The 25,480-nt window shown below is 42.5% G+C and overlaps 1 protein-coding gene across 1 annotated transcript in view; it reads right to left on the reverse strand.

Annotated features, from left to right (window-relative positions):
- Positions 1–25,480, reverse strand: part of LOC308381703 (uncharacterized protein) — a gene marked incomplete at both ends in the record, with an annotated part of 115,380 nt that overhangs the window by 81,078 nt on the left and 8,822 nt on the right. Inside the window, 3 exons of the mRNA XM_080859284.1 lie at positions 16,422–16,535; positions 17,921–18,034; positions 22,686–22,799. Coding sequence (XP_080715410.1) covers positions 16,422–16,535; positions 17,921–18,034; positions 22,686–22,799 — 342 coding nt within the window. The remainder of the gene's footprint in view (positions 1–16,421; positions 16,536–17,920; positions 18,035–22,685; positions 22,800–25,480) is intronic.

The raw sequence follows: 25,480 nt of genomic DNA on the forward strand, positions 1-25,480 counted from the left end.
TTATGAGATGGAAACCTCCACATACTTTGAATATTCAACAGTGGAACTGTTCATTTTTGGAGGTACTTTCACTAGAATTATCGATAGCACGCAACGTGTCAAGTGACCTAATTAAACCACTTTCTGAGGCTATCGTGCAGATACGAAACTCATTTTAAATTATTACTTTCTTTTTTCTTTCCTTCTTCACTTGTGTATGTACTGTATGTATGTATGCAGTAAATGTATATGTATATGTATGTATGTATGTGCATAAGTGCATCTAGGTATGTATGTGTACCTGCATGTATATATGTGTGCGTGCGTACGTGCCTAAGTATGTATGTATGTATGTATTTATGGGGGTATGTATGTAGGCCTATGTATGTTCACCCATGATGCTGTTTATGTTTTTGGTTTCTAAATATTCTAGTGCTTGTAATTAGCCTTGGTCACCTATGGTATTTTCCTAGACTTGTGTCAGGATGAACTACAGATGAGGGGGGGAGGGGGGGGATCAGTCGCAAACAGGGGGGTTGGTGGGAGGGAATTGGGATGGGGTATGTGTTTGTGTGCATGCGCGCGTCTGTCTGTGTGTATGCCCATGTGTATGCCCATGTATAAGTTATGTATGACATATTGTCCTATTGTTTCCCCTCATTAGGGTGTATATTTTTCTCTTTAAAAACAAAAAAACCCAATAAATATTTAGTCACAAAAAAATAAATAATCTAAAGGTACAAATCAGTGGCGAAATCACCGGGGCCATCCAGGTTGTCAGAAGTGTCTCCTGTAATAAACTCTTGAATTTATTGAATGGTATTATATTTTTGCTACTTAAGCGGTTGATCTCTTTGGTAACTTGCTCTAAAATCTTTAAGTTCCCCCTCCCCTGTAAAATGGTTGAGTCCATGAGTCCGCTTTGCTCTAACCGTGTTTGCCCATCTCCTGCTCCATACTAGTGAGGAAATAATCAGTTTGAAAGCATTTGAGAAGCCAAAAACAAACTGGAGACAAGGCTACTGTAGGCGCTTGCAGTGCTGAAAGAATCAATGTACAGTACAGCTGAATCGTGAATAAAGAAAATGTAATGGGTTGTCATATGTGATAGACAGTTCTGTTGTAATTTCAATAGTTTATTTAATTGCTAGCTTGCAAAAGTCGGTAGCATACAGTAGCTAGCTCGCTATACAGCTTGCTTGTGCTAACTAGCCTTGAAGTTACCACTGTTAGCTTAGCTAACCAACGTCTTTAGTACAGTAAGGTGGACTGATTACATATGTAACCAAACTGTTAAGTAATTCTGAAATCAGATTTTAGATACCACTAACAGTTTTCTCAAAAAGCCTTTTTTTGGCTGTTTTTAAGGTACTCCGTCATGTAGCCTACAGTAAACTCAGTAATAGTAAAAAGTGCATTCTTTTGTCCACCCTATTTTTTGCTAGCCATAGTAAGTCTAGCTTTGCTTTGGTATAAATTATTTTGTATGTGATAACCTGATAGAACAACAAGCCATTAGAAATTAATTTGGCCACTAAGAAAAGTATTTGTCATTATGAAGGGAAATATGTCATATACCGTTATGTCAATATGACATTTAGGGCCTGATTTACTAATATGCGAGCGCTGCTTAATCTGCATTCGCAAATTAACGCACAGTGTTTTTGCGCATTTTCCGTGGTATTTATCAAACCACATCTGCGCTGGGCACTGTGTTCTTACTCAACCATTTAAAGGACCTGATTTACTAACATTGATTTGCGAACGCAGCTTAATCTGCGCCTTTGCCAGGCGCACATTAACGCACAGCGTTTCCCCGCATTTTCCGTGATATTTATCAAGCCAGATCCTGGGCAATCATTATTTAGCGCACCGTTAAAAGACGGGAGAAATTGCCTGCAAGTTACTACCCACCATGGAGAATCGAGGAAGAAAAAACTAAGGTTCAGCGGAGAGGAGATAGATATATTGGTTCACGTTTGCTCAATCATTGAACCTGATTCAATGGGTTGTATTGTTGTTTTGCCCGCCATCACCTACAGCGAGATGTTTTAAAGAACACGATTATAAATAATATGCTATTGGTGGCATTAATGCATAAACTGTCTATTATAACAATATAGGTGTGTACATGGCGAGATTAATACGTTCTGGGACATGGGTTCACTACAATATATCCCCACTGAAACAAACACATTTAATCACCGTTGCTCAATCATGAATAGATGGCACTATTCCGGAAGATAAAACTGTCATGGACAGACCACTACCACGTAAGTAATGGTCATGTTGGCATCACATATGACCTGGTATTGTGGCATCCAACGCGATTTCGCACGGATCCACTTTGACGAGGGTAGAAAGCGGTTCAGAACGCGTGACTTTTCGAGTTTCAGATTTTATTATATAGAACTTAGGGTTTACACAATAAACACGATCACGACCACGGTCAAAAACTGTGTCCTTCTACACCCGCCAACTCATTCAAACAACCCACCACCTGTTACCTGTAAGTAAAGGTGAATCACCAAAAAGGGCGGGCTTAGACACCCAATCAGTGCCCAACACTAAGCACCCTGTGACACAGGCTACACCAAACATCACATCAGAGTCTAGATCGCGATACTTACAATATTCCAAAATAACAGAAATGACCAAACAATATAAATATCACAAATAATAAATCATAAGCAGCAGAAATGGCTCCAACATCCCGGCCCCTAATTGTCCATATCATCAAATTGACAATTATACAATAATAAACATGGAGCATTTCGTAATTCTTAAATGTTAAGAGTCCATACATTTTACATGATAAAGTCCAATGAAAAATGGTTCATTCTTTTTCGAAAAAAGGTTTTCAAAATCCAAAAATAATGTTCTTTTCCTGTAAAGTGTAAAGAAAAGATTAAGTGTCAATGTCAACGTAAAGGTCAGTCAGAGTCAAGTCAAGTCACACCTCTGGAGAAGGCATAGATAGTGACAGGCCTCTCCAGGATGTTGCTCCTTGTTCTGACTCGTCCGACATGTCCGCAAGTGAATAAGACGCCGTACTTTTCCATCACACTCCGGCCCCTCTTTGCTTCTATTGGGCCAGAGTAATCAACGCCCACGTAGGTGAAGGGAGGGTGGTCCAGCAGTGTGCGGCTGAGAAGCAAGTCGGACATCTTCTGCACACTAGGGGGAGTGTGCCGACGTCTGCAGAATATGCAATTTTTCATGATTGTTCTGGTGGCAGAATTGGCTTTTATGACCAAGTATTTTTGGCAAAGTTTTGAAAGCAACTTGTTTCTGCCGCCATGGCCTACTGAACTGTGGATGTGATGGAGGAGCAGTCTGGTCAGATTGATGTCTTTGGGTAGAATGCCCAGATGCTTGGATTCTTGTGGTATTGCCATCCTACTCAGTCTTCCACCTACTCTCAGTACTCCATCCTGGAGGTAAGGGTTGAGTGTTAAAAGTTTGTCCTTAGTTTTAACAATCTTTCCTGCTTTCAGTGCTGAGATCTCCTCCCGGAAACAGCGCAAGAGGGTCTCTTCAGCAGGTGCGAGATCTTCAACAGACAGATGTTCCTGTGTCTGTACCTTTGGGTCTTTTCCAGATACCGCAGACTGTTGGTGAGCGAGTGCTGCAGCCTTCTGATAAGGACATCTTCTGATGTTTAGGCTGGTCAACTGGTTCAGACCACTGATCCATGTCTCCCATCTCTTGGCAACGGCGGGCGGAATCTCTGAGTCCCGTCCATAGCTTCTTCTGCAGAGTTCTTGCATTATCCTCTTTGCTGGAAGGACCATACACTGCACGAAAAGCAAGATTATCGGGCCCGTATACGCTGTGATACAGCCGCGAATGATCACCATTCCTGGATGATCGCGGACATTCCCCCGAAATATCCGTCTGCCGCATACGGACGGAATTTCCCGGGAAGGAATCTGCGAGGGGAGGGGGGCCGATGTGTTTAGCATTCTCACCTCCCGCTGAGAGAGGTGCGAAATACTCTTATTAGCATATTGACTGTCAGCAGTCTAGCCACACACACCCTGCTGCAGCCATTGGTTGAAAACGACAAGGAATTGAATTAAAACGTCTTGTGATGAGACGGAATGAGATTCTGTCTATAGGTCAGCTTTCAACTGACAAAACGTATCCCCTCCCATTTACAGCTATTGGCCCATAAAAACGAAATTAAAATGTACACGATAATAATTTAATTAACATTCTGTCTTTAGGGTTTTGCTCCGGGGTTATCACATTTCTTGATTCACCTTCCGTTTTCAGACTTCTGTTTTTAGGGTTTTGATTTCGGGGATATCACGATTCTTGCTTTGCCTTTCAGTTTCAGAGTTTGTGTGTTTCCATGCACTTTCGAGGCTGTTCCACTCATATTCCGGAGCTTCCTCTCTCTAATGTTCTTGAGATTCACTTTTGGCATGTAATTATACAGAGTCGGGCTTACTCTGATATTGAGATAGTCATTTCGCAGCTTGAGACATGTTTGCCACTCGTACATATCTAACCTGTGTCTTTTCAGGTAGATTTTACGCAAGCTTCGTGAGATTTGAACCTGCGCTCTTCAGGTTAGTGATACGATGTACCTATTGGTGCTGTTACTAACCGCTTGGCCACCTTTTCTGGTAAGGATTTAGCTAGTCGGTGCGACTAAGTACCTGGTTTATCATTCCTCCTGGGGTATTTCTCTTCTGTTACTGGAGCCAGCGAATTGGGAATTGTTTAGTGGACTTATGTGACGTTTTAATTATGTTTACGTAAAGGCATCCGAGGCAACATTAGAAACTTTAGACTCGAATAATAAACGTTCAATTTCTAGTCTTTTTTACACGTAGTAAGTTTCAATAACACCATACCATTCGACCATCGACACCATCGACATTCACAGTGGTGTAGTGGTCCCTGGAGAAGTGGGTATACTCTTTATTTATTTATACAGCACAGGATAAACACCCTGTTTTGAGAAGTGGGTATACCCAATGCTGACTGAAAAATAAGTGGGTATACTCCGTATACCTGCGTATACACTGGACTACACCATTGGACATTCAAGGAGCAAAGATGAGACGTCGTTGTGTGGTGAGAACTGATAAAAAAAATCGCCTGCCTTCTGTTTTCCACGGTAGATCGCATGTCATGCTAGAAATGGCTTAGCATGGGTGGGATGGGGAAAGATAACACCTTTCCATCCAGACGCAAATTTAGCTAATCAAAATCTGTAAGTGGTTTCCAGATATATATATAGTTGATCTCGCTTATTTGACGAAGCAGTGAGTTAGCTGTCTTTCAATGTCTCTTGTCGAATTATCTCACATGTTTATGGTGGTATGTGTTTAAGAGTTTTAACTTAGGCTATGTGTAATGCTAACTTATATATTATTATTTCACCTTAATGTTCTTGAGATTCGTTTCTGGCATGTAATTATACAGTCATGCTTACTCTGATAACAGTCATTAAGAGTAGTTAACAGTCGTTAAGCAACTTGGGCCATGGTTGCCACTAGTGGGGATCGAACCTGTGACTTTTAGGTTTTTTAAATCAGTGAAGCAGTGGCGGGTGGGGGGGGGGTGGGGGGGTTGTTTTCAATCCAGGTCAATTCAATTAACATAACAAAACCAAGGCCTGGCCAAGGGAAGGGGTGGGGGGGCTTTCACACCAATGTGGGCTTCTACGGCAATACACAGGGTCGAAGACTGTCGTAAATCCCACATTTCATGCAGTGATAGGTGCAAGAAATCCGAGAGGATCGAAAACAAAGTCAGCGACTGAGAATATGCCCCGCCGCGTGGAAGGCTGTTGTTTAAGAGAGAGATTAAAACAAAAGGTGTCTGACGCAACGTTCAACTGCACACCAAGAGCGCGCTCTAATGGCAGTTCACTCTTCTCCAGGTTGACATTTGCAATTTCTTTTAAGGCTCTGTCTTCAAAGGACAGTTCGAGTTGCTCCTCACAAGCCTTTTTCGGGAAGTCCAGGTTGTACTGCTTGACCGGCAGTTCCTCTAATCTTGCCACAGATATTCTGTTGGAAGAGACACACGGTCGGCCACGTTCATCAGTAAGTGCACCACCACTCAATGGTCCGTTGATGATCCATCCTAAGTGGGTCTTGACAGCATAAGGCCCATCTCCTTGGCTGTGAATGATTCTCCAAGGCTCCAGTGCCCATGGGGCATTGGCTCCGATAAGCAGACCTATATCTGCTTTAATGGCTGCAAGTTGAACGTCTTTTAAGTATGGCCACTTCTGCAAGTCCTTCTGTGCAACAATGTTCTCATGGCTCACTGGGATTCTGGATTGCGTGAATACTTCAGGTAAGTGCATAAAGTCTGTTCCATCAATGCTGCTCACCTCACCACATGTTCATGTTCTATCCGATTACGAATCCTTGCTGGCTGGTCCACATTAACGGTGGTTGAAGTCTGTGCTTGTGCTTGTGTTTGAACCTTTAATCCAGTATTGAGATAAATTGTTTTCGGTGCCTCTTCAATCATTCTCTGGAGAGGTGTTTTAGGAACAGCACCCATTCCTGTGAATTCAGCTGGAGATTTCTCCACATAGCTTTCCAAATATGCATTCATTCCGTCACCTGGAATATGTGATGTAAAGTCACTAGTGGATTGAAGGTGAACACTTGAATCGTAACTTTCTAAAACTTTCAATTTGGCATCAGCTGCAGCCATTTTAGTTTGAAGATCGATCATCTCCATCCTGGTTTGGAGTTGCGCTTGCTCAAGTTCGAGAGCGTGCTTTTGCTGCAGCCCTGCTGCACTGGCCGCAAGGGCTGCTTTCTCCGCAGCTGCTTGCGCGCGCATGGATGAGAGAGAGGTGGAGGAGGCCTTTGATCCAATCTTAGACGCACTGTCTCCGGGAGTAATTTCACTTTGCAGAGCGGTTTCTGTTTGTAAATCCAATCGTTGCGGTTCTACTTTAGAATGTGTCCACTCATCCATATGATTTACGTAGCATTCAAACTCATTTCTTTTAGGTTCATACCATTCAGTTTGATCCGTCTCCTTTTCTTCCTCGGACATCAAAGCTTGAACGGATGCGTGCGCCTCCTTAAATCCACTCATTGCACATTTTAACGCAGCAATGCTTTCGCTTATTATTTCAACACTTGAGTGTCCATCAAAAAGAACCTTAGTTTCCTTCATTTTTCTGGTGCATATTCCCAGCTTTGCACTTCGGGACGCAATTAATTCCTTTAGTTGCTTCATTTTTCCAGGTTAAAGTTCCACAGTTATATTTAACTCCGTTTTAGTTATTATTTGTCGCTACTTTCAGCGATATATTTTCAGCATTTGCAGTCAGTTTGTCAAGACAATATTTACAATCTCCTTCGCAATAGTTGGCTGTGGTTTGAATAAGGAATTTGATTTCTCCGTAACAAACTTTTTACTCACAGACTGCTGTAGGATGCGTCAAACAATCCTTCTAATGCGTTGTCTTTGTATCGGCAATCCAAAACAGGCAAAGTCCTTTGTTTGCGAAAGTGTCCTTGGCTCAAATCCACAGACTGACACGGAGGCTTGTTGATTGATTCGGACAGTTTTTGACTTATATTGTGGCATCCAACGCGATTTCGCACGGATCCACTTTGACGAGGGTAGAAAGCTGTTCAGAACGCGTGACTTTTCGAGTTTCAGATTTTATTATATAGAACTTAGGGTTTACACAATAAACACGATCACGACCACGGTCAAAAACTGTGTCCTTCTACACCCGCCAACTCATTCAAACAACCCACCACCTGTTACCTGTAAGTAAAGGTGAATCACCAAAAAGGGCGGGGCTTAGACACCCAATCAGTGCCCAACACTAAGCACCCTGTGACACAGGCTACACCAAACATCACATCAGAGTCTAGATCGCGATACTTACAATATTCCAAAATAACAGAAATGACCAAACAATATAAATATCACAAATAATAAATCATAAGCAGCAGAAATGGCTCCAACACCTGGACATTCATTGAATATGTGTGCTTTCTGTTTCGGTAAACGTGTTCTTGGATTAAAGGTGGGACTGTTTGCATGTGGGTGCAAGCAATGGTTCCAATTACGTTCGGAAAGTTTGCGATTTAAAAAAAAGTCCTGTTTGATGTCTCTAATTTCAGCTATGGCAGTGGGGAAATGTATTGACCAGCGCACCGTAGCAATGCGTCGAGTACCTGGGTGAATATTTGGCTGAGTGAAGGCTGAGATATGACAACTGCTGATGCTATAACTGTTTGAAATGATCCGATGCCAAAATTTGTACTGTTGTCCTGAGTTTAACAACTGATGGAATGGAATGTGATCTCCGGTTGGAGGCTTAGATGTCTCTGATCTGGTTCAGAAGTATTGCGTGGCTGGTTAACCTGTACCGTCTAATGATTTGTGGATCGCTTAACTGAAAAAGTACGAGTTGAAAAAAATATTTCTGTGCGCTGTCTCTGTATGTATCTTCGCCTTGCTCTTATAACTGGTGCAATATCAACGTTTTCAGACTCAATGGAAAATGCGCTTCCTGGTTAAGACGTGCTTTTAGGAGGCGGAGAATTATCCCACAAATTGAGACGTGCGCTCGACAGGCAGTTTTAGTAAATACCACGCAATACATCATTAGGCGCACTTACCTTCTCTCCTCCCATTAAATTGCGCTCCATGCCCACGTTCCACCCAGGTTTCCACCCACGTTTCCGGGCACTGCCCTGTTCACACCCACAGGCATTAATATGCGCTGCGCCCCCTTAGTAAATACCGTTTTATGTTTACGACCACTATTTTACGCCAGAAATGGGCGCAATCCTGTTAGTAAATCAGGCCCTTAGTGCTGTGGGTTCTGAATGCAGTTTTCTTTTATTTTCTTTTGTTAGAGAAATCAAATTTGGACTTGAAAAAAAAACCTAAATGTAAGTGTTAACAAATATCTAATGGGCTCCATTAGACCATAGCCTATTTAACTTACCATCCAAATGCCAGTCAGATCCTCTTTAAAACTAAACCACTAGTGTAAGAGCCAAAATGCTGGTCTGTATGTACGTCGTAATGTCTTGTATGTAACACCGGGTGGCGCATGTCCATGACTTGCGTCAGGTATATAGGTAGCACATACAATGTTGCTGGTAGGTGTTTGACCCGGAAGGGCAAAGGGTTTTTGACCGCTTGTGCGCGGCACTCTGTATTGCAATGTGGGAACTGCGATGGAATAATGCTTTACTGGAATAAATTGACCTCCTTTGGATTACAACGACAACATTTGTCCATAGGCGTTTGTTTACCACAGGGCAAAGCAAGTGAGTTTAGCACGCTTAACATCCAGCGCGTTGGACAGGCCTTCCCCGGGCTCAGGCACCTCAGTAGTTCAGTATCAGACTGAACTCCTTTAACATTAGTCAAAAACCTCGCATCAGTTCAGACTTTCGTTTACGTCGGAGTCATCGGCATGCAGGCATTGAATTAGGAACAGTCAAAGGACCGTCGGATTCCTTGTGGATTATTGATTGAATATGTGGGCCTTCTGGTGACAAGGAGCTACTTGTTTGATGCCGAAATCGGACCACGGAGTACAAGGAACCACCCGATGACTGCAAGGCGCCCAACAAAATAGGTATTTGTAGCGCTACAATAAATGGCCATTTAAATTGTGTGCAAACATACCCGGGTATAAAAGAAACACATGTGTTAAACGACGACAGTGGACAGTTGACTGTGGAGACGAACTTTGTGTGACTGATCTTTGCGAACTTTGTTTTGACTGTGAACTTTGCGAACTTTGCATTACTACCTTAACAGCGTTGATTGATCATGGAGAATCCTCCCGCGATTGAACAGGCTGCTTTGCAAGCCGCCAGTAAAGACAGCAGTGTTGTTAGCGCTGGTAATAAGCGTTCTAAACGTTCAGAATCGTTTGTTAATAAATGTATCGCATTGCAAGCAGACAGAAAGTGTCAATTGGACAATGCCAGCATAATCAGAAAATCGATACAATGTTTAAAAAATGATAAACCACAGTTACAAAATGCTCTGAAAGAACTGATTGAGACATGCAATGTTGCAAAACGTATTCATGAATCTTTGTTGAGTGTATTGCCTGTTCATGAGAAGGAAAAACATGAAACTTGGTTTAAAGCAAAGATGATCTCTAACAATGATGTTATTTCTGAAACAAAAGGTTTTATTGCTACGTGGTCTGAAAATGATAATGTTGCTTTGTCAATTGTGTTACCTGAAATGTTTGATGCTGGTTTAAATGTGAATGGTCATGATAAAGCAAATATGGGTTTCGAAGCCAGGCATGAAAATGACGAGGGTGGGGATGGTGTCAATCCAAATGACAGTGTGTCCAATATTAGTAGTCAACAGTCACATAAAAGTGGTAGCAGTGGAAGATCTAGCACTTCCTCAGCTAGGATCATGGCTGAGGCCGACAGAGCTGCTCTGGTGGCTAGAGCTGCAGTTTTGAAAGAAAGACACGCCCTAGAGGAGCAGGAACAGCAATTAAGGCGGAGAAGGGAGCAGTTTGATGTAGATGCAGAGTTGGCTGCATCTGCTGCTAAGTTGTCTGTGCTAAAGGCTGCCGATCAGAAAAGTTGTTCAGAAGCACCCTCAAAAGGCATGAATTCCTGTGTGGTAAAGGAAAAAGGGAAAATGCAATCAAGAAGTGTTTTAAATCCTAAACCAAAGGAATTTCAACCTCAATTACCAAAGCCAATTATCTCGGCCAAAGGACTGTTCCCACCTAACAACCCGCTGTCACCGGAGGTAGTTAAAAGGCAAACTGAACGGTGGTGTATGGATGCCTCTATACTTCAGTACAATCCAAGGGGCCTACAGCAAGGAACATTTGAACCAGCTGACTATCGGCAGCAGTTGACAACCGTGCAACAACAGGAACAGCAAAGGCTTTCCACGTGCCAGCCTGCCAATGAAGCTCACCCCCCAGATCTACTGGCCATCATGCAGAGACAAAATGACATCACCGCTGCCTTGGTTCGCCAACATCAGACATCATCTCTACCATCAAGAGAGATTCCTGTGTTCGATGGGGACCCTCTTCAGTTCAGACCATTTACCAGAGCCTTTGAACAAGGGGTGGAAAGCAAAGCTGGAAGTGCAGACTGTCTTTATTATCTAGAGCAGTTCACCAGAGGACAGCCACAAGAGCTAGTGCGTAGCTGTCAGCATATGGCGCCTGATCATGGCTACAAAGTGGCAAAGGGTCTGCTGCAGGAGCATTTTGGAAATTCGTATAAGGTAGCCACAGCTTATATGAAAAAGGCATTGGCCTGGCAAGTTGTTAAGGCAGAGGACTTGAAAGCACTGCAAGATTATTCCTTGTTTTTACGTGGCTGCTGCAATGTAATGGGGGAGCTTCATTACTTGCAGGAACTGGACATGCCAGTTAATATGAGGGCCATTATCTCCAAGCTGCCATTTAAGATGAGAGAGCAATGGAGAACTACAGCTCATGACATCATGGAAAGGTCTCATGACCGAGCCCACATCAAGGACTTGGTTAAGTTTATTGAACGCCGTGTCAAAATCCTATCGGACCCTCTGTTTGGCGACATACAGGACGCACCTACTGCCTCTGCACCAAGACCACCATTAAGGTTTTATTCTCAACCCAGGAGCCATGTAAGGGGTAACATCGTTGCTGCTGCTGTGACTGAAGACTTGTCTCATGACGTAAAGGAGCAGCCATTGAGCACAGAGCACACTGAGGAAGCTAAGTGCCTTTTCTGTGATCGGCACCACCCTGTGGAGGAGTGTATGCAGTTCAAAGGAAAAATGCACAAGGAGAAGATCCTCTTCCTGAGGCAAAAGGGAGTTTGTTTTGCATGTCTACGCGTCGGCCACATGAGCAGGAACTGTGAGAGTCGCTTGGCATGTAAAATCTGTGGACAATCTCACCCTACTGTGCTGCACATTAAAAAACAAGTGACTCAGGAACAGTTATTTGCTTCACCAGGCCAGCAACAGTCCTCTCCTCAAACATGTGGACACGCAGGGGCCGGTAAGGACCAGAGTGTGCTATCCATCCTTCCTGTCAAGGTGAAGTCTGCCAAGGGTGGCCATGTCATTACAACTTACGCCTTTCTAGATCCTGGAAGTTCAGCCACATTCTGCTCTGAACATCTGATGCGGAAGCTGAACATCACAGGCAAAGGAACAAACTTCATGTTGCGCACAATGGGGCAAGAAAGGGTTGTCTCAGCATACTCTGTGTCAGGTCTGGAGGTGTCCAATCCGGACAGTGACGACTACTATACCCTCCCCGAGGTATTCACACAGAAAGAAAGGCCAGTCACTGTGGGTAATATGATAAGGCCAGAGGATCTGGCCAAGTGGCCTCATCTATCAAAGGTGCGCATCCCAAGTGTGAAAGCAGATGTTGACCTGTTAATTGGAACTAATGCACCCAAGGTATTAGAACCCTGGGAGGTCATCAATAGCGACCAGAATGGCCCATACGCCATCAGGACAGTGCTGGGATGGGTGGTTAATGGCCCACTGAGTGGAAACAGTGATGCATCATCATCCTCAACCACAGTGAACCACATCTCTCTGCAAAGGCTCGAAGACCTGCTTGTCAGTCAATACAACCATGACTTCAGTGAGAAGGCTGCAGAGGAAAGGGAAATGTCTCGGGACGACATCAGATTTATGGAAATCATGGAGGATTCAGCAGTGCTGCAAGAGGGAAGGTACTGTTTGAAGTTGCCCTTCAAGAAAAAAGACGTTTCTCTGCCTAATAACTTGGCCGTCGTGAAGCAAAGGATGCAGGGCTTAAAAAGAAGGGGCCTCATTCTCGACCTTTTTCTGTAATTCTTCAGAAATGTTTCTTACACGACTTCGCAAAAACAACGTAAGAGAAACGTTTCCGCTGCATTCCCGCACGCTTGAAAATGTGTTCATAAGCAGCCGAAGTCTTCTCAGCTGGGTTCCTTCCGATTAGCTTCTTAGATTGATGCGCGTTCTCGTGAAAGTGGATTTGCATACATACACGCCCTGCCAGCTCCTTATTAGGAGACGCAATTTTAGAAACGTGTGCTGTCGCAATCTCCCGAATCCACCTCGTAACAGGTGTTCATTAATAAGGTGGAGATATTGTATAACGTTGAACGTCCGAAGTCCGTAAAACACATTTAAGTAGTCACTTTTTTTTTTTAAATCGAAAAATAGGCACCATAGGTGTGAAGACCGGTCCCAAGTAGGAGAATAAATAGTAGTCCGTCCTGCCGTTCAAAATGGCCACCATAGGGGTGAAGACTGGCCACCAGTAGTAGTATAATTTGCAATGAATTCATGTCTAGGTCTTAGAGATGGAGCTGAGTGTTTATTTATTTATTCACTTACATTTGCAGTGTTCATGTCATTCACAATCAGTCTCTTAGCAGACGCGGCCTTTATCCAAAGTGACGTACAAGGGAGAGAACAGTCAAGCTAGAGCCATATAGACCTAGTGTAACAATAAACACTACCTCGTAAAATTATGACTATAAATGTGAAACGTAATTGTCAATGATACAAATATTCTCGTATTTATTATTATCATAATTATTTTAATCCGAGGATGTCTGTAGAGTTGACGTGAACGCAATCACCAACGGGTTCTCACAAATTCGCCCGTTAACCCTTTTACTGTAATACGGAGTTTTTTCAAATGTCATTCCTCAACGCGATTCCTCAAATAACCACAAGATGGCCCGTGGAATCCCATTTGAGAAGATTCCGGTAGAGTTACGACTGCTATTTCGAGTTCTGAAAGTTGTCTGAAGTTCAGAAGAAAGCACAGAAGAAAAAAATAACGAGAATGCAAATGTTTTCATAAATGTTTCCGAAGTGGAGTTCCTTCTGAAATCCTTCGGAAAGTCTTCCCAACTGCTGTCGAGAATGAGGCCCAAGGTTCTTGAGTAACGAAAGCCTGCACCAGGAGTATGCTCATTATGTGAATGGCCTTATCACTAACACCTACGCAGAGCCTGTGCCCCAGCAGAAGCTTCAAGGTGAACCTGGCAGAGTGTGGTACATCCCCCACCACCCTGTCCACCACCCAAGGAAAGGAACCCTTCGTGTTGTGTTTGACTGTGGAGCCACGTTTCAAGGTGCATCCTTGAATAAGGAGCTGCTTCAGGGCCCTAACCTCACCAGCTCGCTGCTTGGAGTCCTGTTTCGGTTCAGAGAGGAACCTGTAGCATTCATGGGCGATATACAAGCCATGTTTCACCAGGTAAAGGTTGCAGAGGAAGACCGGGACTTCCTCCGTTTTCTCTGGTGGCCAAACGGAGACGTCACTACCGACCTGGTGGAACACAGGATGACCGTTCACTTGTTTGGTGCCGTGTCCTCTCCAAGCTGTGCAAGCTATGCGCTGAGGAAAAGTGCTGATGATCATCAGTCTGAGTTCTCTGCCAACGTATGTCAAGCTGTCAAGAAAAACTTTTACGTGGATGACTCTTTGAAAAGTTCAGCCACTGAAGGGGATGCTATTCAGATGATTCAGGACCTAACTGCACTGTGCCAGAAGGGAGGTTTTGTCTTGGAGAAGTGGACTAGCAACAGCCGCGCCGTCTTGCAAGCCATCGCAAAGGAACGAAGGGCTAAGGATTTAAAGAAATTGGATTTGGATCGAGACAATCTGCCGGTGGAGAGAGCTCTGGGTTTACTATGGTCCGTAGAAACTGACTGTTTCAAGTTTAAGATCGAAGTGAGGCAACAGGCACTTACCAGACGTGGTATGCTGTCAATCATCTGCTCAGTGTATGACCCTCTAGGTTTCCTGGCGCCAGTGGCACTGCCTGCAAAGGTGATGCAACAAGAACTATGCAGAAGAAGATGTGCATGGGATGATGCCTTGCCACCTGACATCTTAAGCCAGTGGAAAGCATGGTTGGAAGACCTCTATGTGAGAAGGAGGTGGCGACAGGTGCAATACCTCTCGGACTTGTTTTGGAAGAGGTGGTTGAGGGAGTACCTGCCTTTACTTCAAGAAAGGCAAAAATGGAATGACAAAAAGAGGAGTTTGAAGGCTGGAGATATTGTTGTCATTATGGACGCTTCAGCTCCCCGTGGTTCTTGGCCACTAGCCAGGGTACTGGAAGTCTTTTCTGATAAACAGGGCCTGGTACGTTCTGTAAAGTTGCAGACAAAGTCTAATGTCATTGATAGACCTGTGACCAAACTTTGTTTAGTGTGTGGGGTATGAATGTGAAGGTATTTTTTTGATTTTCTCATGGTATTTTGCAACATTGTGGCTCTTTGTTTTAATTAGTTTGAATTGTTGTGTCTGTTGGCCATCATCAATTAGGGGCCGGTGTGTAAGAGCCAAAATGCTGGTCTGTATGTACGTCGTAATGTCTTGTATGTAACACCGGGTGGCGCATGTCCATGACTTGCGTCAGGTATATAGGTAGCACATACAAGGTTGCTGGTAGGTGTTTGACCCGGAAGGGCAAAGGGTTTTTGACCGCTTGTGCGCGGCACTCTGTATTGCAATGTGGGAACTGCGATGGAATAATGCTTTACTGGAATAAATTGACCTCCTTTGGATTACAACGACAACATTTGTCCATAGGCGTTTGTTTACCACAGGGCAAAGCAAGTGAGTTTAGCACGCTTAACATCCAGCGCGTCGGACAGGCCTTCCCCGGGCTCAGGCACCTCAGTAGTTCAGTATCAGACTGAACTCCTTTAACAACTAGTAATATTGCAGTTTCAGGGCCCAAAAATGAAGAGAAAAGGTCAGGACATCAGGACTTTTTTCAAGAAAAGGTTTAGACTCTTGGCAACACATTGCTGTTGTCTGTTTTCACTATCTGGATTTGTATGAATAAATACATATAGGCACCAGGCATGTGTGTGTGTGTGATATGCCATCCTTGAATTTCAACTTGCCACCCCATGTTAAATCATCTAGAATTGTCACTGGTACAGATACATTAGAGAAAACATGTGAAACATTCAAACATTCATAGATTATGAACATACAGTACCTGACTGTAAAATAATTAATCACGTGGAATTTGGTGTTTACTGCTAGGGATCACACATTCATAGAGACAAATGGAGGGTTTTGTCACCTCCTGAGGGAGTTACCTGAAGCCCACGGAGGCTAGAATTCCTATGTTTCTTAGATCTATGCGAAAACTATTCAGCTGCAGGATTGAAAACACCCCCCCCCCCATTTTCTTTTTCTATATCGACCGCTCTACCTGGCTGACTCCAAACAGATGGGCCCCCCCTTACGGGATTCTGCTCTAGGTTTCTTCCTGTAAAAGGGAGTTTTTCCTTGCCCCTGTAACCACTGTGCCCACTGTGCACTGTGTGTTTGGGCCCTGGGCTCTTTAAAGCCCCTTGAGACAATTTCATTGGATTTAATTCAATTGAAAAGTGAATATAGAAAAGGAGACTAACTCTGTTTCCAGATTGAAACCTGTCCTTACCTGGGATCAGGATGACTGTGTCCCTCACTAAAGTTGACGATTTCATCCATTGACCGATCACTCTTCATGGACACACAGCTGGGTGCAGGAGAGTCTGGCCTCTCATCCACTGGGCTTCAGAGAAGTAAACACATCATACAGTAGTAACTCATTAAAGACAGTGTTCTTCTTGAGGATATGTGATGTCACAGTCATTAGGTCACTGGCTCATTATTTGATTCCTCTGTGAGTTATGTCATGTTTTGTCTTTGTGTTAATGGTTCAACTCAATGTAATCACTTGTTTAATCAAACAATCCTGTTATTCTGTGTGTGATAATGGTTCTCTTGTAGTTCATACTTTCAGTCAGCGTTTAATGGAGTTGTGTTACAGTAATAGTATTCATTAGTAGATCATTAATATTTTCAGCACAACTGCCCAGGTTTCTCTCTGAAGACATTTTCAGATCACTTGCGCTTTGCTACTGTATTCAAAAGACCCTATCATGGTAATCTTAATCAGTCTAAGTCTTTCACTTGCGCTTGCTAACAGGAATAATATTTAGTAGTGTAAGGAACCATTTTCCAGACCAATGACAGAACTGGGAGGGGGCATTTATATTCCTTTGCTTTGATGAAATACAAGACTTTATTTAAGAGCCCTATCTTGTTAATTTATCTGACTCAATTTAGGAACTCAGCCTGTGTTCTTTTAATGCTATATTGTTACCTCTCAGGAGGGGTTTGTCACCTCCTCAGGGGTGTTATCTGCATACCAGAATTTCCATGTTTCAGAGATCTATGTATGTTAAAACTGATCTATTCCACTGCAGGACTGAGTCCACTGTAATTATCTGACTAAGGCCATTCAAATGAATCCAAACATGACAAAGACATCATTTCACAACAACACAGGTGCCGTTATACTACAATCACTTGAGACACATTAACTGCACACTGATCCCCATTTCACTAATTGTTAGACTTCTAGCACCAATTGGCTAGACCTCTGTTGAATGAGGTCAGTCTTTTTAAAAGGGGGTGAATACTTCTGCAAGGTACTGTACCTGACTGTAAAATAATTAATCACATGGAATTTGGTGTTTACTGCTAGGGATCACACATTCATAGAGACAAATGGAGGGTTTTGTCACCTCCTGAGGGAGTTACCTGAAGCCCACGGAGGCTAGAATTCCCATGTTTCTCAGATCTATGCGAAAACTATTCAGCTGCAGGATTGAAAACACCCCCCCCCCCCCCCATTCTCTTTTTCTATATCGACCGCTCTACCTGGCTGACTCCAAACAGATGGGCCCCCCCTTACGAGGTTCTGCTCTAGGTTTCTTCCTGTAAAAGGGAGTTTTTCCTTGCCCCTGTAACCACTGTGCCCACTGTGCACTGTGTGTTTGGGCCCTGTGCTCTTTAAAGCCCCTTGAGACAATTTCATTGGATTTAATTCAATTGAAAAGTGAATATAAAAAAGGAGACTAACTCTGTTTCCAGATTGAAACCTGTCCTTACCTGGGATCAGGATGACTGTGTCCCTCACTAAAGTTGACGATTTCATCCATTGACCGATCACTCTTCATGGACACACAGCTGGGTGCAGGAGAGTCTGGCCTCTCATCCACTGGGCTTCAGAGAAGTAAACACATCATACAGTAGTAACTCATTAAAGACAGTGTTCTTCTTGAGGATATGTGATGTCACAGTCATTAGGTCACTGGCTCATTATTTGATTCCTCTGTGAGTTATGTCATGTTTTGTCTTTGTGTTAATGGTTCAACTCAATGTAATCACTTGTTTAATCAAACAATCCTGTTATTCTGTGTGTGATAATGGTTCTCTTGTAGTTCATACTTTCAGTCAGCGTTTAATGGAGTTGTGTTACAGTAATAGTATTCATTAGTAGATCATTAATATTTTCAGCACAACTGCCCAGGTTTCTCTCTGAAGACATTTTCAGATCACTTGCGCTTTGCTACTGTATTCAAAAGACCCTATCATGGTAATCTTAATCAGTCTAAGTCTTTCACTTGCGCTTGCTAACAGGAATAATATTTAGTAGTGTAAGGAACCATTTTCCAGACCAATGACAGAACTGGGAGGGGGCATTTATATTCCTTTGCTTTGATGAAATACAAGACTTTATTTAAGAGCCCTATCTTGTTAATTTATCTGACTCAATTTAGGAACTCAGCCTGTGTTCTTTTAATGCTATATTGTTACCTCTCAGGAGGGGTTTGTCACCTCCTCAGGGGTGTTATCTGCATACCAGAATTTCCATGTTTCAGAGATCTATGTATGTTAAAACTGATCTATTCCACTGCAGGACTGAGTCCACTGTAATTATCTGACTAAGGCCATTCAAATGAATCCAAACATGACAAAGACATCATTTCACAACAACACAGGTGCCGTTATACTACAATCACTTGAGACACATTAACTGCACACTGATCCCCATTTCACTAATTGTTAGACTTCTAGCACCAATTGGCTAGACCTCTGTTGAATGAGGTCAGTCTTTTTAAAAGGGGGTGAATACTTATGCAAGGTACTGTACCTGACTGTAAAATAATTAATCACATGGAATTTGGTGTTTACTGCTAGGGATCACACATTCATAGAGACAAATGGAGGGTTTTGTCACCTCCTGAGGGAGTTACCTGAAGCCCACGGAGGCTAGAATTCCCATGTTTCTCAGATCTATGCGAAAACTATTCAGCTGCAGGATTGAAAACACCCCCCCCCCCCCATTCTCTTTTTCTATAGACCCTTTTATGACCTACGTCATAAACGTTAAGAGCACACATTCTGGAGGCAAAAAAGCGGCAATTTTAGCCATAGTTAGTGACAGTGCAAGAGGATTTTGGAGAGATAAAGCTAAGGATTTCTTCGTCTCGGTTTCTTCGTTAAAAAAATGCCATCTTGTTGTGTTGTGGGATGCCAAAACAGGTCAACTAAAAAAAAGGTCTCAATTTCTACCGCATTCCTTCGGGGAAAAGACTGTTTAATGCAAACAGGCGTAGATTGTGGCTTCAAGCTATAAAACCAGTGGACTGGACTGAAGACATCATTAAAAATGCACGCATATGTGGGTCACATTTTATATCCGGTAAGTGAATTTTGTTTATGTTAGCTGACTTGAAATTGTGTTAGTTAAATCTGAGAACTTAGTTGGCCAAAACAGCTCCCTAGATAGCTAATGTTATCCATATCTAACTTATATTAGCCTGGCAATTTTAGGTTAACTTAACGTTAACGATACCTAACCATTAACGTTAGCTAACCGTTAATGTTAGCTAGTTCATAGTACATTCATCTATTCATTTCCTACAATGATACAATGCATACAATGATCGTGGGTTGAGTCTGTGCTTAATTTACTCTTAGGAGAAGCCTCAATTAACTACGAAAGCCCCGACATTGTCCCTTCGCCAGAGACCTGAAGCTAAATTGGAGAGGTAAGGCGTGTTTGCTCTTGATAAGTTAGCAGCCAACAGTGCCTGAAAACTAGAGCAGGTGATGTTAATTTATGGCATCAAAGCTAGCTATCCAAGGTAACATCGCCTGCTCTGTATTGCAAGCTTTGAGAGAAATGGCAGTCAGTAGTTACCTCTATTATGTGCAATCTAATCTTACAGATTTGCAAAGGAATAAACTGCTATCTGAGAGATCTGTTAAATCACCTTCCCTATTGACTACAGATCTTTGCCCTGGTGAGAACACCTTTTTCAATTCAAACAAACATGTAAAATGTTCTTGTGCTACTCATTATTTGTGTTTTACATGTGTTGTCAGTAAAACTTATAATTCCTGTCTTCACATTAATGTCTTACAGTTGAAGATGAGCCCCATTGGAAGAGGATGCCATGTGCCCAAAGAAAGATTATGACAATCTGAGGCACATGTATGAACAGATTCAGGTTGAATATGTGAGCCTGCACCAAGACTTTGGTGAAATCCAAAATGAAAACAAGAAGCTAATAGAAGAGCTTCAGAACAACAAGTATTCTTACCACTCAGTCAGAAATAACAGTGTACAGTTTATTTTTCTCACAGGAATAACTACTATAATCTTTGACTGGTTATTGAAAAAACTAAAAGGCAATGTAGAAAAGTTTACTGAAATACGTACCCTGGGAGATCACCTACTGATTGTGCTTATGAAACTTAGATTGGGTCTCACTAACACTGACATAGCATTTAGGTTTAAAGTATCGAACAGCACAATATCATACATTTTGAGAACCTGGTTACCTTCTATGGCTAAAGTGTTGAAACCACTTATAAAGTGGCCAAGTCAGACTGCTGTTTTAAAGAACATGCCCAAAAGTTTTTCATTGACAGACCTAGTAACTTGACTGCCCAGGCCCAGACATGGTCTACATATAAACACCACAATACAGTTAAGTATTTAGTTGGCATTACACCCGCCGGGGCCATATCCTTTCTATCCCCAGGTTCGGGTGGCCGGGTGTCAGACAAGCAGATTACCAATCAATGCGATTTTTAGATCTTTTGGAGCCTACAGATGACATTTTAGCTGATAGGGGCTTTTAATTAGAGAAGAGCTTGCCGCGTATGGTGCCACCCTGCTTATTCCAAATTTCACCGAAGGAAAAAGACAACTACCAGCTAATTAGGTTGACACATCAAGACAACTTTCACTTGTAAGAATTCACATAGAAAGAGTTATTGGCCGGTGGAAGAATTTTAAAATCTTACAATCGGTCATTCCAGTGTCACAAGTTGACCTCCTATTTACTATAGGTAATGTGTGAATGTGTGTGGTGCCCTCACAAATCTCTGCAAGTCTGTTGTTTCCAAATGATATAAAATGTACTGTGTTTGCTGATAAATGTAATCCACAAATGATATTCAGACAAATAAATGACTATGTACTATACTGTCTTTATTAAATTTAAACTATTTGAACCTTGTCTTAAGCTCATGCTTTTTTTTTTTTACCTCTTTCACTGCTTTCTTTAAATTTGCACTCTGTTGAAGATTGAGCACACAGCCGTAGTGGAAGTGGCTGTCACATTGGACACAGTGAATCATTTTACCATAGTCTGGCTTTTCACACTGTATGCAGGCTTGTGTTGTTTTACATGCTCCTGATGTACAAGAAGCCCTCTCTGTCCTCCCCATCCTAACATAGAGCTCAATCTTTAACAGCACTGCTGCTGCATGGCTGCAACAAGACCCTATAGCCTGCAATGTCAGAAAAAAAATGGTATAAGACAAAAACGAGTATACTAAATGTGGCTATCATAACAAATATAAGTTGTATTGTAGCATAAATAAGAGTTACAAGGCTTTTATTGTTAGATGCCAAATAGCCTGGAAAATGTTTGAAAGCTCAAGAATAGGTTTGGGCTTGGACGTACAGGAGACTTAAAAGAGTGTAAATATTAGCGGGGGGGGGGGGGGGGGGGGCTTCTCAGCCCTCAGTCGCTAACATTACAGTTGTGTCTCCTGGTTGCAATGGTTATGTAGTTCCCACACGTAAACCTTGACGATGAAACGTTTATGATAAGGTCGACTTATTGCCATGCATGTACAATTTAACGTGAAGCGGTAGCGTTGGTGGGTTTGTTGATAAAAACACATGGTTTATACATTATTGTCTTTGTTCCTTGTCCTTGGCTTGGTAGCACCTCAGATTTTAGGACGCAGAAATCATCATTGAGGTCGCAATACTTAATATCCTGGAGTGGACATGCCCGCAGACAACGTAGTTATAGGCATCGAGTGACTTGAATGATCGTAATGTATCTTTTGTGTAAACACTGGGTTTTTCTATTAAGTATGTATAAATATCTGTCCATTTTGATGGGTCAACTATCCAATCCGTGATCTAATATGGATCGGGAAGTTGGATTCCATAACTTAATGTCAATGTATTAACGTAACTTCCGAAATCATTAGGATAAAGCGAACGCAGGTATGAACTTAAGCCATTTCTTTTGCCCCCAGAATGCGTGCGCAACCTAGAACGCTGAGCATTGTTTACCAACGGCGAAAGGGTCTATATCGACCGCTCTACCTGGCTGACTCCAAACAGATGGGCCCCCCCTTACGAGGTTCTGCTCTAGGTTTCTTCCTGTAAAAGGGAGTTTTTCCTTGCCCCTGTAACCACTGTGCCCACTGTGCACTGTGTGTTTGGGCCCTGTGCTCTTTAAAGCCCCTTGAGACAATTTCATTGGATTTAATTCAATTGAAAAGTGAATATAGAAAAGGAGACTAACTCTGTTTCCAGATTGAAACCTGTCCTTACCTGGGATCAGGATGACTGTGTCCCTCACTAAAGTTGACGATTTCATCCATTGACCGATCACTCTTCATGGACACACAGCTGGGTGCAGGAGAGTCTGGCCTCTCATCCACTGGGCTTCAGAGAAGTAAACACATCATACAGTAGTAACTCATTAAAGACAGTGTTCTTCTTGAGGAAATGTGATGTCACAGTCATTAGGTCACTGGCTCATTATTTGATTCCTTTGTGAGTTATGTTATGTTTTGTCTTTGTGTTAATGGTTCAACTCAATATAATCACTTGTTTAATCAAACAATCCTGTTATTCTGTGTGTGACAATGGCTCTCTTGCAGTTTACACTTTGAATCAGCGTTTCATGGTGTTTTGTTACAGTAATAGTGTTCATTAGTAGAGTAATAATATCTTCAGCTCAACTGCCTAGGTTCCCTTATGAAGACGTTTCCAGATCACTTGCGCTTTGTTACAGTATTTAAAAGACCCTATCATGGTAATCTAAGTCTTTCACTTGTGATTGGTAATAGGAATAATATTAAGTAGTTGTGGGATAAAAAATATATGTTTCACATTTAATTAAGTAGGTTAGTATAGGATTCCATAGTATAACATCAATTGAATTGGTAACTGAGTGTGGCCATGTATTCTGTCTGACCTGTTGGGTAAGGTTTGATGAGCTAAGAGAGTTATTCAAGGCTTGGGGTAAGGGGATCCTATGTAAATACTCTTATCTATAGTGGAGGACTAGGTGGCCACAGTGTAAGAGTACGAGGGAGGGGTTTTAGGTATAAGACATGAGTTTGCCCAGAGACTGATGGGCATTGTTGTGGGACATTTCATGAACATGGATTGCTTGTAACAATGCTCCCGATATCGTTAATAAATCTGCAGTACCACTCCAGTTGTCTGTAAGTAATTTTGACCACATAAATGGTGTCAGAAGTGGGATACCTATCTCCGAGGAACAGCGAGGAAGACCGAAGGCCCAGGACCCGACACAGATGAAGGGAGATCTATTTCTGATCTTGGGAGAAGGCCGTCGATAGCAACAAAGACATGCTCCAGCGGCACCCAGCCTGGCCAGAGGAATTCCTCCTGTGACCTGGATACGGTATCACCATTCCTTGGTGGTCACAGACAACTGTGGTGAGTCCCTAATTTTACTTTAACACATGCTAGTTAAATAGGGTTGATATGTGCACTGAATACCTAGAGAATTGAATACCTATCACAAAGGTTGGTAGAGTGAATACGTGCCCAAAGAGAGGGGTATAGAAGTGAATACCTGCTTGGGGTATTAGCAGAGAGTTTTGACCTGCCTAAAGAGAGGTGGAAGATATGCATATATTTCCTGCCAAATAGACTGGTAGGAAATGTGGGGTATTTGATAAGGAATTTGTCACACTTTGTTTTGCTTTACTCTGATTTAGGCGTGAGGTAATGGGGAAAAAAAATAAAATATCAATGGGACACTGCAAACATGGGGAATAATATGCAAAACTATTAACACACCTATAGGAGTAGAGAGACCAGGATGTTTGAGGGACATGTATAAAAAATATGGACCTGAATGTGTAGATGAGAACTGATTAAGGAAGGGAAATTTCCTTTAGAGGGAAAGAATGAAAAGTAAGTGTAGGAAAGTAAAAAGAAGGTAGGGCTATGATGGAAAGTGAAAGTGTATGGGAAATGGGAGAAGGAAGCAATGGATAGAGAAGAGAAAAGAAAGAGAGCAGAGGGAAATAATGTTTTTTTACAGAAGAGAGAGGGAAAATGGCTGCCCAGAGGACTACAGACATTACAGCAGAAATGTTCAGAAGAATGAACCAGAACCAACAGCCACACTCCCTGTTAAGCCCAGACCTCCCAACTAGGATGCTACGTGGGCCGTGATATATCCATTGTCACCCCAGCCACTTTTGCCTCAATCACTTCAGCATCAGGTATTCCCAAAATCATTTCAGACTCAGTTACTCCAGCTATCTGTGCCACGGCCTCCCCCTTAGCATACACAACCAGCTGCTGTTGCACAGGCCACTGTCCCCAGACCAACATAGTCTCACAGCAGGCGACTGGGAAGGAAGAAAAGGGGGGCAGGAGTGGATAGCAACAAGCATTGGCTGATTTGTATACTGAACTGTAAACTTGTTATACAGCCACTGAAGATTGGACAAAAAAGGGCCAATTTAAGGTTTGAAAGAAACAGCTAGAGAAGTCTTGGGAAGAGTGGCACAGACAGTGAATAAACATGGAGGAGGGACCACAAATGCAGCACAGGAGAAAGCATTGATAAGACAATATTTCATCCTAGGAGGGAAAAAAGAGCTTATGGACTGTGTTAAGACTTATCTTGTTACTTGGAGTACTGCACCTCCCAATGAACTGTTATAATATGCTGAAAAATTGTGAGAAGAGTGACCAAAAGAAGCAAGATGAATTTCAAGCACTTTCAAGCAAGTGGGAAAAAAGGAGGAGGCAAGGGGGGAAGGGAAGGACAGGGAGTGAGAAGAGGACAACAGTCAGCCCTTGGGCCCTGGGACCTTTTGTTGACACTTCGGATTTACTGATTGGATTGTCTGGATGCTGCAGCCCAGCCGAAACTCTCTCTCTCTTTGAATGTACATATTTTTTCTTTTTTGATTGATACAGGGACAGATATTAGTAAGTTAGGAAAGAAGGACAGTAGGAAGTGTATGACATTGAAAAGTACCAGAATAGTGAACGTTATGGGAGCATCAGGTCAGTGGATAGCAAAGTCAGTTTTTACTCCAATATTACTACAATAGGAACACACAATGCAT

The sequence above is a fragment of the Sprattus sprattus genome (assembly GCF_963457725.1).
Source record: "Sprattus sprattus genome assembly, chromosome: 20".
In the NCBI taxonomy this organism is placed as follows: Eukaryota; Metazoa; Chordata; class Actinopteri; order Clupeiformes; family Clupeidae; genus Sprattus; species Sprattus sprattus.